General features: G+C 55.9%; 1 protein-coding gene across 2 annotated transcripts in view; it reads left to right on the top strand.

The window, feature by feature from the left end:
* Positions 1-12,916, top strand: part of CACNA1C (calcium voltage-gated channel subunit alpha1 C) — a 420,733-nt gene that overhangs the window by 319,693 nt on the left and 88,124 nt on the right. For both annotated transcript variants that reach the window (XM_024733016.1, XM_024733015.1), the window contains exons 11-12: positions 3,408-3,568; positions 4,385-4,610. In XM_024733016.1, the coding sequence (XP_024588784.1) occupies positions 3,408-3,568; positions 4,385-4,610 (387 nt within the window). The remainder of the gene's footprint in view (positions 1-3,407; positions 3,569-4,384; positions 4,611-12,916) is intronic.

Genomic DNA, 12,916 nt, shown 5'->3' with positions numbered 1-12,916 from the left:
CGTGCGAGAGACATGTCCGTGCCCACCGTCACCTCCAGGTCTGTGTCCGGGAAGTTCCACTTCTCGAGGGAACAACTTTCCCAGTGAGAGTGAAGGGAACGTGAATAGCAGGCAAATTCCTCCTCCCTGTTTTATCGTTTAATTTCTATATCCTCCGTGCATATGTAAACACATAAATGCACTTACACATTCTAATAAACCATTGCGTTCATTGTGCAGTAGGAAGCGTTGCCAGGACACCAGTTGTCGAGCAAAGCTGTATTTTGAAGGGTGGGAGGCGTGTCATAATCTTTAAATACTTTCTCTGGATGGTAGTTACTCCACCCCCGCCCCGGCCCGAACCCACGTGACTCTCCTGAGTGGCTGTCTCGGGAGCGCACGATTCCACGGGTGCCGCCCCGTCCGTCACAGCTGCAGCTGCAGGGCCTCCAGCAGAGCCGCTCCAGACCCCAGGCATGTGGCACCCGCATCCACCAGCCCCAAACTTGGGGAAGAGCGCAGTCAAGTTCTGGGTGTGAGACAGAGTTGGAGTTGGTTCCTCCAAAATGTGGAAGAAAGCAACCGTGATTCCTTTGGCCTCTGAATCACAGTTATTGGTGATTTTTGTAAATGAGCTTGTCTCTATTCAAAACATTCTTTGCAACTACAGTGTAACCTATTGCCGACTTAAAAAAAATGCACAATGTGAGGGTTGTGAGTTAAGTCTTATTCGGGGCAAAATGAGGACTACAGCCCGGGAAACAGCATCTCGGATAGCTCTGAGAAACTGCTCCAAAGAGGCAGGGGGAAAGTCAGTACATATGTGATTTTTTTGACGGGGGCGTACATAGAATCCAGCACATATTTTCTGCAGAAGGTTTCTGCTCGTCTCGTGAAGGTTTCTGCTAGTCACGGGCAGCAGACGTCCCCGTGAAGGATCTTAGTGTTTTTGTAAATAAGAGGAGTTAGCTTTTCCCGGAGCACAGAGGGCCTCGTTCCTGATCTCCGCCCTGAGCTCCTTTCAGGGGTGTCGAAGGTCAGCACCTGCAGCGGCTCGTGATTTAATCCTCGTAGAGGTAGATGGCAAGTGCCCATCTGCAGGTGACGCTATTTAAGACTGGATATGAGTTTGTCCTGAAAACTCGTTTTTCAGGGGGAATAAGAAGTCTTACCAACTTTGTCTGCAATATCACCAGGCTCGATCGCAGGAGAGCAGCAGAGTCCCGCCCTGGCGACAGCAGGTGCCTGAGTACCGTGGTCCAGCACCGCCGGAGGCCCCCCCGCTAGGGACCACCTGGGCCCCTGTCCCATTGCCTTGTCCCCCTGCGCCCTCCGCCACCCCTGCTGTCGCCCGGTGGTGTGTCTGGAGCGTGGAAGCCTCCACAGTGCATTGGGAACCACCGTCTTCTGACCCCCAGGCCTTTCTTCTCCATGTAGCGACTTTCCCCACCAGTAGCAGCAAACGTCCCTGCCAAGGTTTGGCGCTCCCTGGAGGTGGCGTCCCCGCCCCCTCAGTGACGGGGGTGAGGTCAGGTCAGAACACCACCCCCTTAATCCTTTCTTTCCTCCCTGCCCTGCAAGCCAAAGCCAGGTCCTCTTGCAGCTCCCAGGCAGCAAGGCCCGCCTTAGATGTGCCCCTCGCTTTCTAATCTCAGAGCAGATTTCAACAACGGTGTGGCAACAGGATTTCCCACGGGCCGTAGGTAACAAAAATAACAGAGTAGAAATATAAATAAAGTCAAGCTCTCCAGAGGGCCGTCTGGGGCGTGTGGAGGGTCCTAACAACAGAGTCTTGAGCCTGGGGACCTAGGGACCTGCGACTTCATGTAGATATGAGTACAGGTGTCCAGGACGACAGCCATCACCACCACCACCCCGCCTTCTGTCCCAAAGCGGGGGCTCTGTCCTCAGCCGCCCGGTGGGTGTCCCTACGGACACGACCTGCAAGTACCTCAAGGTGTTTTCCGGCCGAGTCCCCCTCCACAGGGTGCCCGTGCTGGTGACAGGGCCTCCTCCAGACACCCCTCCACCCTTTCTCTCTCCCCTGCACTCGTGGTCAGGGTCAAAGGCCTGCTGACTCCGCCTCCAAAGTCCACGTCACCTCACTCTCCTCCTTCCTTGAGTAAAGCTGTTGCCTCCATCACCTCCAGCCGACGCTGGCCACGGCACCCCTCTTACCGTCCCCCAGCTGGACGTTGACCGTGTGGCTGCTGTCGTTGTGTTTGGTTTTCTGGAATCAGATCCCCTCTCGATACAGGGCCCCCGCAGTCTCCCTGGCACCCCTGTCCCTCACTCCTCACATGGTGTTAAACTGGTAACTGTTTGGTCAACGGAATTACCAAATATATCTGCATATTCTCTCGGTATCAGGAGGATGAAACTGGGGACAAGCTGAAAACCCGTCCACCACTGAGTCCTAAAATGTGAGCGTTTCCTTGGGGTCATCCGGCTTCACGGTTGTCAACCATGGTTACACATGAGAACCATCTGGGGAACCTTAGCAAACAGCAACGGTATTTGGGGGTTATTTAAAAATTACTCAACCCCAGACAATCAGATTTCATTGGGTTGGGGCCCGGGGCCTGGTGTGTTTTTGTTGTGTTTTTTAAACTTTCCCCAGGTGGTTCTATGTACAGCCAGGTTTGATGAAAGTCCCTAACCAGAGGCCATGTGGGCGAGTGTCCCGCGGCCCATGGATGAGCTTTCAGGGCCCACGTATGGCGTGAACTTGCGTGTAGAGGTGGGGGCAGTCTGCCCGTTGTTCTGAACGGAGGATGTAATCTTAAAGGACTCCACAGCCTCCCCTTCAAGTCAAGCACCGCTGGTCCAGATTCACCTCCCACTCTTCACGGATGAGGCAGCTAGGGGAGCGCCTGGCGCCTGGGCTGCAGGCGGGAAGAGGGGACGCTGCTGGCTCTGCCCTCACCCGGTGTCAGTCCAGACGCCCAACTCCAGGGTCCTTGGTTTTCTCCTGAAAATCGCGACAACGCCTGCTTTGCAGACATGTTTAAAGGATCTGGGAGAAGGCATGAGAAGTGCCAATATGGTACCAGCCAGACATGGAGTTTGCTAATGGTAACCATTACTAGTCCTAGTAATACTAGTCTTACGACTTGCAATACTTCTAGTGATGCCATCACTATGAAATTAAATAACCTCCCTTCAGCTTCAGGCCAGACCCTCACACAAGGCTGGCCTTGCTCGGGGTCACAGGCCAGGGTGCCACAGTCCCAGAGGAGCAGGGACCCCCCCCCCAAAGGCCACACCACCAGCCACGAGCCGGTGACCTTGGTGGGATGCTCGTCTCTTCGGCCCTGGTGAGGTCGGGCCAGTTCAGGGGAGGGAGGTGGCCACCTTGGGGCATGTCGGCCGGGGCCCTGAATTCACAGCCGCCTCCCGCCCCGTCCTCCTTCTCTGCCCCTTTGCAGCCGCTACTGGCGCCGCTGGAATCGGTTCTGCAGGAGGAAATGCCGCGCGGCCGTGAAGTCGAGCGTCTTCTACTGGCTGGTCATCTTCCTGGTTTTCCTCAACACGCTCACCATCGCCTCTGAACACTACAACCAGCCCCACTGGCTCACGGAAGTCCAAGGTGAGAGGCCGCCCACCGGCCTGCGTTACTCGGGCTGACTCGGCCCTGCCCCGGGGCGGGGAGGCGGGCCGCGCCGGACACACCGCGGCCTGGCAGCTTGTGAGCCGCTAAAACGCACCAGCTCACTCCACACAGACGGGGCTCCCGGCCATCACCACTGGGTCCAGGAGACACGGTCACGAGCCGTGGCTTGTTGGGCTACATCAGATCTTTGGCTGCCGCCCCTTCGCCCCCAGTGGGTTTTCAGTACCTGGGGCCTCAGTATGGCCTCCAGGTGTGCTGGCCAAAACCTGTGAGGGGCGGAGAGCACAAAGCCAGGGAGAGGACGAGTGTGGCCTGAGCACAGGGAATGTCCTTGATGGCAGTGGGTCCCACCACCCCTCCCTGGGCCCCGGAAGGGATCTCCCTGGCCAGAGCCCCGGTACCGACCCGGGGGTCAGGCGAACACGGCCTGGACCCGGGGTGTCTCCCGGAACCCAGATGGGGTTCGTCTCCCGGTGACAAGGGCAGACAAGGACCCTGGCTCCGGCTCTTGGCTGGTTAGTCTAGGCAGATGGCTCCCCCTCGAGCCTCACTTCTCATCTCTGGAAAAGGGGTGTGGCAGCAGCCCCGCGGCCTGGCAGAGTCGCTGTGAGGGGCAGAGGATGCGGGGGTTCGGGGCCGTGCTGGAGGTCTGCTGCGGTTGTAACTAGACCCCTCCCCACCAAGTCCACGCAGCGAGGGGTGTGTGGCGGGCTCGAGCTTTGGGGTTTCCCCGCAGGGATCCGCCACGCTCACCTCCTCTCCCCCTCCCGTCCCCCGTGCGGGTCCCCGCAGACACGGCCAACAAGGCACTGCTGGCCCTGTTCACGGCGGAGATGCTGCTCAAGACGTACAGCCTGGGGCTGCAGGCCTACTTCGTGTCCCTGTTCAACCGCTTCGACTGCTTCATCGTGTGTGGTGGCATCCTGGAGACCATCCTGGTGGAGACCAGGATCATGTCGCCCCTGGGCATCTCCGTGCTGAGATGCGTGCGTCTCCTGAGGATATTCAAGATCACGAGGTGCGTGGCCCGTCACTGCCCCCAGGGACCCAGGGGAAGGGAGCCGCTGTGTCCTGGAGGGTCTGTCCCGGGCGCGTGTATTCGCCAGATGGCGCCTCCTTTAGAGGGTCCTTTGGCTGCTCATACAGACAGTGCAGGGGTGGCAGCCGTGGGGCCTCCAGGGGCATCGGGGACCCAGGCTCCTCTGTCCCTGCTTCACCAGCCCCGGGCCTGCCCTCCACCGAGATCACAGGCGGCTTCTGGAGGCCGAGCCCTCACCTGTGGGCTCAAGGCAGGAGAAGGGGGCTGTCCGCTCCTTTCTGGGCTCCCCCGGAATCTCACCTATAGCTCAGCTCTTGGGGCTGCCCGGCCCCTAGAGAGGGAACCTGCTTTTGTAGCTGGGCCTGTGCTGAGCGTGTGCGGTATGAAAGGCAGCCACGGGGCCTTGACACGCCCCCGTCACCCGCCACCCACCCGAAGGCCGCGGCGCCCGAACTCCCCCGGGACAGGCGGGGCGGGGACGGGCAGCCACTCCAGGACAGCAAGTTTCCACCGTGTTGTGACCCATTCTGGGTGGTGAGACCAGCTTATTGGATCACGACCATCATTTTTATTGAGAGATAATCCACATACTATGTAATTCACTCTTTAAAGTGTCCAGTTCAGGGGGGTTTTATGTATTTGCAGTTTCGCAGCCAACACCATAGTCCCGTTTTAGCGCGTTTCCATCCCCCAAAAGAAGACCCCACGCCCCCTCTTCCCTCCTCCACCCTCCCCTCCAGCACCCATCACCGCCTTGCCTCCATCTCTGCAGACCTGCCCTCTCTGGACAGTTCATGTCCGTACGACCTGTGCTGCTTTGTGACCAGCCTCTTCCACCTGGCCTGATGGTTTCAGGTCTCCCCCATGTTGTCCAGAGATCGGCGCTTCATTCCTTTTTCGTGGCTGAGCTGTATTCCACTCTAATTCCTTTATCGTGGCTGAGCTGTATTCCACTCTAATTCCTTTATCGTGGCTGAGCTGTATTCCACTCTAATTCCTTTATCGTGGCTGAGCTGTATTCCACTCTAATTCCTTTTTCGTGGCTGAGCTGTATTCCACTCTAATTCCTTTATCGTGGCTGAGCTGTATTCCACTCTAATTCCTTTTTCGTGGCTGAGCTGTATTCCACTCTAGTTCCTTTTTCGTGGCTGAGCTGTATTCCACTCTAATTCCTTTATCGTGGCTGAGCTGTATTCCACTCTAATTCCTTTTTCGTGGCTGAGCTGTATTCCACTCTAGTTCCTTTTTCGTGGCTGAGCTGTATTCCACTCTAATTCCTTTATCATGGCTGAGCTGTATTCCACTCTAATTCCTTTTTCGTGGCTGGGCTGTATTCCACTCTAGTTCCTTTTTCGTGGCTGAGCTGTATTCCACTCTACGGATAGACATCACGTTTCGTTTATTCGTCCACCTGCTGGTGGGCGTCTGGTTTATGTCTGCCTTTTGGTTCCCGTGAATGATCCACTAGGAAGCATTGTGTTCAGGTTTTCGTGTGGACGTATGTTTTCCCGTCTCTTGGATACAAGGAGCAGAATTTCTAGGTCACGTCATAAGTCTGTAGTTAAGGTTTTCAGGAAGTGCCAAACTGTTTCCCAAAGAGACTGGACCACTTTACATTCCTACCGGCGATGTATATGGGTTCCAGTTTCTCCTCATTCTCGTTTATAATGGAAGAATGAAATAGGGTGGAAAACATCAGAGTGCCTCACGTGAATGTAAACACGTTTCACAAAAATCCCCGGGATCGTGTCTGGGTCGCAGTATAATATGTATTTCTCACCGTGGGCTGGGGTCTTTCTTGGAGGGGCACGTCAGAAGCACCTGAGGGGGGGGGGGGTTCCAACTGTGCGCCCAGAAGGACAAGCCTCCCACCCTAGAGTCTGATGCGGGGAGACTGGGCGTCAGTGAGATCCTGCTGGGAAGAGTGGGGCTGGTACCGTCCGTGCCAGGCCCTGGACTTAACTGTCTCTGCACAGAGTGCTCCGAACTTGCGGGGTGGTGGGGGGCTGCAGGGCACCTGGGTGTGACTGTTCTCTTCCCAGTTCCCTCAGCAGCCCCCCTGCCCCAAACACACCTGCTCCCGTGGGTTCGTTGAGGGTTAGGGTGAGAAGAGGCATTTAAAGAGTTGAGTTCAGTGCCAGGTATAGAAGATTCTTGGTAACCAAGTGTTCGCTGTGACTCTGATTGTAACTGTTGTCATTATCAGGAGAAGGAAGAGGGAGGAAAGAGCTAATGGTGACACACACACACACACACACACACACACACACACTGTGGCTGTATTTGGTCGTCTGCTGTGTACACACTGTCTGTCCAGCTCTGAGAGGCAGGAATCGGGCTGCATGGTGTGGGCTGAACCTGGGAGAAGCGGACAGTCCAGCTGGGGAGACGGAGTCTGCTCCTGGGAGACAATGAAAGGAAAATCTAAGACAGAATGGAATGAGCTGGCAAAATAGGCAGGGGCGACATCTGCCTTGGGAAGCTGGGGACAGGAAAGCATCCCTGGGGAAGCCTCAAGGTCAGAAGACAGACTCAAAGTACAGGCAGGAGTTAAATCCCCAAGTTGGATACTCCTGGGCAACACTTGCCTCGCCCCCACCCCTGGAAGGAGCTCTTCCTCAGTGTCTGAATATCTTGACGCCACAGAAAATCCTCGGTTCCAAATGAAAGTAGTAGAAACATCATGGCGGTCCTGGTGAATGTGCATCAGCTCTTGGTCTGTGCTAGATAGCCTGACCCCCGTGCGCGCCTGCGTCTGACCTGTAAATCTTCACCATCACCTATAAGAGAGGGTGCTGCTATCATTAGTGCCGTTTTCCAGATGAGAAGACTGAGGGAGTTCAGTCGCTTGCCCAGGGTCGCAAAGCTGCTCAGGGGTGAAGCTGGGATCACGAGGCTCTGTGCCTCGACCATGACCGTGGGCTGCAGGGCTGATGGCTAAGCTCTCTTGTCTGTCTCCAGAGACAAGACCTAAAGGATTTTGACTGACTCTTCTTGCTCCTCCTGGGTCAGCCAAAGCTATTTTTCATTTGGAGTTTCAGGTGCCTCTTAAGTAATTCTCAAAAGTCCACATGCTTGGGGCTTTGTCTTTGTTTTTTCAATTCCTACAGAAAAGAATTTTGCTCCCAGATATTCTCATGGCACCTTGAAGAGACTTCACATTCATTCTGTTTCTAATCGGCAGTTTATCTATTTCTAATCTGAAACTATTGCCAGGAAGCCATTTTTAAGTCTGTCTTTATCAGCGAGCTTCCTGAAGCCCCTCCACAAGAAGGATTAGTGGCATTTTCGGATCTCCATAAAATCCGTAAACAGAATAATTTCATGGTCTAATTGGAAGTTACTTTAGCAAAGGCCATCATCTTCCTGTTTTCCAGTCTCCAAACTGTCTGGGGGCTTTTGGAAGACAGCAAAGAGTCCAGGTGTGGGGGAGTCCCAGGCCCCCTCCTGAACCTGGTCTCCAATACACTCCAGTGGCCAGGAAGTGCCTAAAATAGGGGCTGGGGGGTGGGCATACTGGTCCCCTGAGACAGGTCAGCCTGGTCCTGCCATCAAACAAGTCTGTTTCTCCCTCCTCTTTTAAAATCTCTTGGAGGAAACTTTGCACCATCCCGCTACTATTTTTAACAACGTTTTCTGGACCAGTGACTGTGATTCTCAGACCTAGGTGACCTTCTCAGGAGAGCTCATTAAGGACCCATCACTCTAGAGATTTCAGCCAGCAACTCCTGGGGAGCTCCAAGCCAGTGGCCCAGTGACCTCACTTTGAGAAACTCTGGCCTGATTTTCTGCCGCTGCCCTTTGTCTTCTTTCTTGTCTAAAAATAGGAAGCTTCATGTATAATTGGAAACTTGATTCTTCCCTCTCCACTCTCTCCTCTAGACAGTAGCCCCGACCCGGTGAAGACGGTGTTTCTGATGGCTCTGGACTGAGAAAACTCATAATGATAAAGACCTAATAGGAGTCCAGCAAAGTTTTTAAATTGATTTTAATTTTATTAATTTCTACACACCTGAACACATTTGAGGCTCTTCATTTAGAGTGCTAGGATCCATGGATCCCCTCCTGTAGTTCCAGGCTGCCCTCCTCCCACCCAGGGCCTGTGGTCTAAGGGCCAGGAACACCGATCTAGACCGTGGTTCTCAGCCATGACCTCATGACCCTTCAGTATGTCCAGAGCAGCTCGACAGTGTGTGGCAGGTCACTCGCTATTACTAAGAGCTAAAATACCAAAATTTGTGAATGGTTTCTTTTTTGTGTGGGTGGTACGCGGGCCTCTCACCGCTGTGGCCTCTCCCGTTGCGGAGCACAGGCTCCGGACACGCAGGCTCAGCGGCCATGGCTCAGGGGCCCAGCCGCTCTGCGGCATGTGGGATCTTCCCGGACCGGGGCACGAACCCGCGTCCCCTGCATCGGCAGGCGGACTCTCAACCACTGCGCCACCAGGGAAGCCCCAGATGGTTTCTTTTTTACATAGCAAACACAAGTACATTCAGTATTGCTCTTGTAACACCCTCACTCTTGGTCACTCGCGTTCCTGAAGGCTTTAATGAACGAGCAAGAACCGGGTGGGTTTACAACTGATCCGTGGCCCCTGCGGGAAGAGAAGCTGTTGGTTTATGATGACAATGAGTTGTTAGCCTGCTTGCATTTTTGTGGCACTTTGTCAAAATCTGAGCATGCCTTAGGAAGTATACAGCGTGTAGGCATATCATCCATCCTGTGGGTCTCATTTTTATATAAAAAGACTGGGAACCCTGCACCAGGCTGTCGGTTGATCACTGAGTATTCACAGTGCTGTGGGTGGGGCACTGCAGGGTGAGAAGGTCCGGGTACCTCTGGGAGAACAGAGAGGCACGCACGTGGCCGAGGCCTTTGTCGTCTTTGGGCCTTCCAGCTGCGTGACGGATGGGGCTCTTTCTCCTGCTTTGGGGCTCTCTGGGGCTCTAAATGTTGCCCGTTTCGACATCTAGTTTGCCGTTTGTTAGCCCAGCCTGACCTTCCCTCTGAGGAGGAAGAGCTTCAGTTGGCTTCGATCTGGGTGTGGCCCCGAGGTACTAATTACGTCTCATTTTTTATACAGTCGGTCCTCACGGGCAGCACAGCCCCTCCAGCCCTTGCTGTTGTCCCTCTTAAACCCTAAATGCTTCTCCTTCCTCCACCGCTCCTCCCCCGCAGCTCCCTTCGCCGTCCCTGAGGCGTGAGCTCAGACTGACTCAGCACAGACAGACTCACTGGTGAATCGTGACCACACAGGGGCCCACAGCCCCGAGGTGCGAGCCTTTTGCAAATCCTCCAGACTCTGAGCTCTCCGTGTAACTGCCGGTCTGGCCACGAGCATCAGACCCTCCCGGCCCCCTTCTCAGGGCCCCAGGGAGGCTCTGAGCTCCTCGCGGGCCACTATTATAAAGGTAACTTTGGCGTCCGCCCAGTTGCTGGGCCGGGGCCTGTGGAGAAGGCAGCTCAGACGCCAGAGCCCACGGGCGGCCGTCAGCGGGGAAGGTGCTCATTCTTGGGGGTTGAGGAGACAGGGGAGGACGACGTCTGGCTCCCTGTCTCACCCCGACACAACCACAGGGCCGACTGGGGACTCTGAGAGGCTCACAGGAGCCCCGCCTAAATCCCAGCGTCGAGGCCAGGACACCCTGCCAGTCGTGATCAGCTCACATCCCCCAGGGGGGTTCTGTCCCCCATGTGACCGAGGCCTCTGACGCAAACAGGGAAGACAAGGCCTTTGAGTTTGTTGCCCAGGTGGGGTTTGGCTCGAGAGTGACGGACATAAACTGTGCATCCGGCCCGGGACAGAGGCGGGGTGGGGACCAGCAGGGTCTCGGCTGGCAGGTTTGGCCCGGGGTGGGCAGGACACACTGTTGAGGGGAATGATTCCAAGCCACGGGAGGGATGAAGAGAGACCATGACCCCGAGGGTGACCCGGCAGGGGAGGCGAGTCTCTCAAGCGGCCTGTGCTTCGGGGGCTGAGACCCCCAGTGCTGGAGGGTTCTTCTGTGCACGTGGACACACGCGGGTGTCATTCTGAAGAGGCGGGGCTTGGGTTTTCTCAGTTTCTCTACAAGGTTCAAGACCTTGAGTCCTTTGTTCTGCTGGTGCCCACTTTTCTCCAAAGCGCCTTCCTTTTTGGCGTGTGTGTATTTCGGTCTTAATCAATTAGGATGAAAGCCCCCTTCAACGGTGAATATGCCGTCAACCCTCCAGTTCACCACCCGCCAACCTTCCTGGAGGGAGAGGGATCCTGGGACACGGGGCCACAGCGGTCACAGACACCAGGACCAGACTGACATCGAGAAGGACAGAGGTGCAGGATCTGCAGGGCCTTCCCATCGCCCTGCCCGGAGGCTGCCACCTGGCACCTAAAAGCCTCTTTGGTATCAGTGTTGAGGAGAACACACCCTATTCCCTGCCATCTGCCATGGCGAGCCAGGCCCCAGATTCCAGCCGTCTCCTCAGAGCTCCGCAGTATCCCCACAGCGATCCCCGTGTCGGTCTTCCAGGGAGTGCACGTAGGGATGGACGGCCTTCCGTCCAGCGAGCGGGGTCCCTCGTGACGCCAGGCCACTGGCACCAGCTCTGCTCGGTTATTGCTCCAGAGGCACAGAGCACAGGTGGCAGGCCACACGCGGGGACCTCCACCCTGCCCTGCTGCACGGAGGCTGAACGCACGCAGCACCCACAACCGCGACCTGGTCCACAGGCAGCATCTCCTCAGCCCAGGTGTGTCCGTGAGCAAGTGAGTCAGGTACTTGGGCGCAGTCTGGCTCATGAACCAAGGCTGGCAGGTGCCCTCAGACCTGCGGCCACTTGTTCTGAGCCCCCGGGGGGGACGCTCTCCCCAGGAGAGACTCGTGTTCACACTGCTGTCTGGAATCCTACCCAAGCGTCTAGAAGCCACAGCGACCCTACTTTCTATGTAGCAAACGGAGGCATCATAGACTGTTTTTCTTTTTTCCTTTCTTTGAATCAAGGCACACAGTTGATCCTTGAACAACAGGGGTTTGAACTGCGAGGGTTCACTTCCGTGCAGATTTTTTCGCACTGCAGGTCTACACAGTCCGAGGTTGGTTGGATTCGAGGACACGGGCTGTCGAGGTATTCTCGGATTTTCAGCCGCCGAGGGTCGGCGCCCTAACCCCTGCGCTGTTCAGGGGTCCGCTGTCATTGACGTATTACATGATACTCGATTCAGGTGAACAACATAATGTCTCCATATTTGTAAACATTAGGAAACGATCACCACAGTCAAGCTAACATCCATCACCACACACAATTTTTCTTTTCTCGTGATGAGAACATTTTAAGATCTATTCTCTTGGCAACTATTGTTAACTGTAGTCACCATGCCGTGCATCACATCCCCAGGACTTATTTGTTTTATAACTGGAGGTTTGTAGCTTTTGACCCCTGCACCCAGTTCGCCCACTTCCCCCCACCCCACGCCTCTGGGGACCAGTCTGTCCTCCTGACACATAATAGCGTGACGAGTGGTCTGGTGGTGGAAGCTCAGGAACCCCCGGATCTAGGGAAGCCACAGGATCAGAAGTGACGTTGGGGGGAGGGCAAGAGCCGTTCCTCACCTTTGAGCAAAGTGGGTTTGACTCGGGTGAGTGTGAGACCCACCCCCCAGCCCTGCTCCACACACACGGGGTCTGTGTCCCCTTGCCTTCCCTCCATTAAGTACAAAGGTGTCATATTGAAGATTTGTTCCTTCATCCAGCAAAACACTCCCAGGGCACCTCCTTTGGCTGTGCTCCCAGCACAAGCCCTGCTCTCTGGACCGTCCCCCTGGAGGGGATGAGTGTGTAAAATGCAGGCTGGGGACAGGGTGGCTGCCAGGAGGGCGTTGCACAGGCCCCGGGGGGACTGAAGGAGTGAGCCCTGCAGACCCCAGGGCCGGGCCGGCCAGTGGGGGGCCGGGCTGCAGCCTCGCAGAGTGTAGCAGGGGAGGTGCGGTCCACAGGGTCTGCGGGGCCTCAGGCGGGGCCTTGGAGAGTGTCCTTCTGCGTGGCCGAGGAGGGGTCGGGGGTCACAGGGCGCCAGGAGTTGTCCCGTTGTCGAGGATTCTGAGAGTAGGAACACGGCCAGGGCTGTCCGCCGCGTTTCTCACCATTACTGTGCCCTTGCCCTCTGTGATTACGGAGTAATCCATGGAGAGATATCAGGGCCTGTGAACACCCTGCTCTCCAGAGACCTTCCACCCGTGACGGCCTGTACCTGAATCACTGACTCATTCTGTCATTCGTTCGTTCATTCATGCATTCATTCATTCCTGC

The sequence above is a fragment of the Neophocaena asiaeorientalis genome, unplaced genomic scaffold, assembly GCF_003031525.2.
Source record: "Neophocaena asiaeorientalis asiaeorientalis breed wild unplaced genomic scaffold, Neophocaena_asiaeorientalis_V1.1 scaffold150, whole genome shotgun sequence".
Taxonomy (NCBI): domain Eukaryota; kingdom Metazoa; phylum Chordata; class Mammalia; order Artiodactyla; family Phocoenidae; genus Neophocaena; species Neophocaena asiaeorientalis.
Note: the sequence above shows the minus strand (reverse complement) of the source record. Positions and strands in the feature narration are given on the sequence as shown.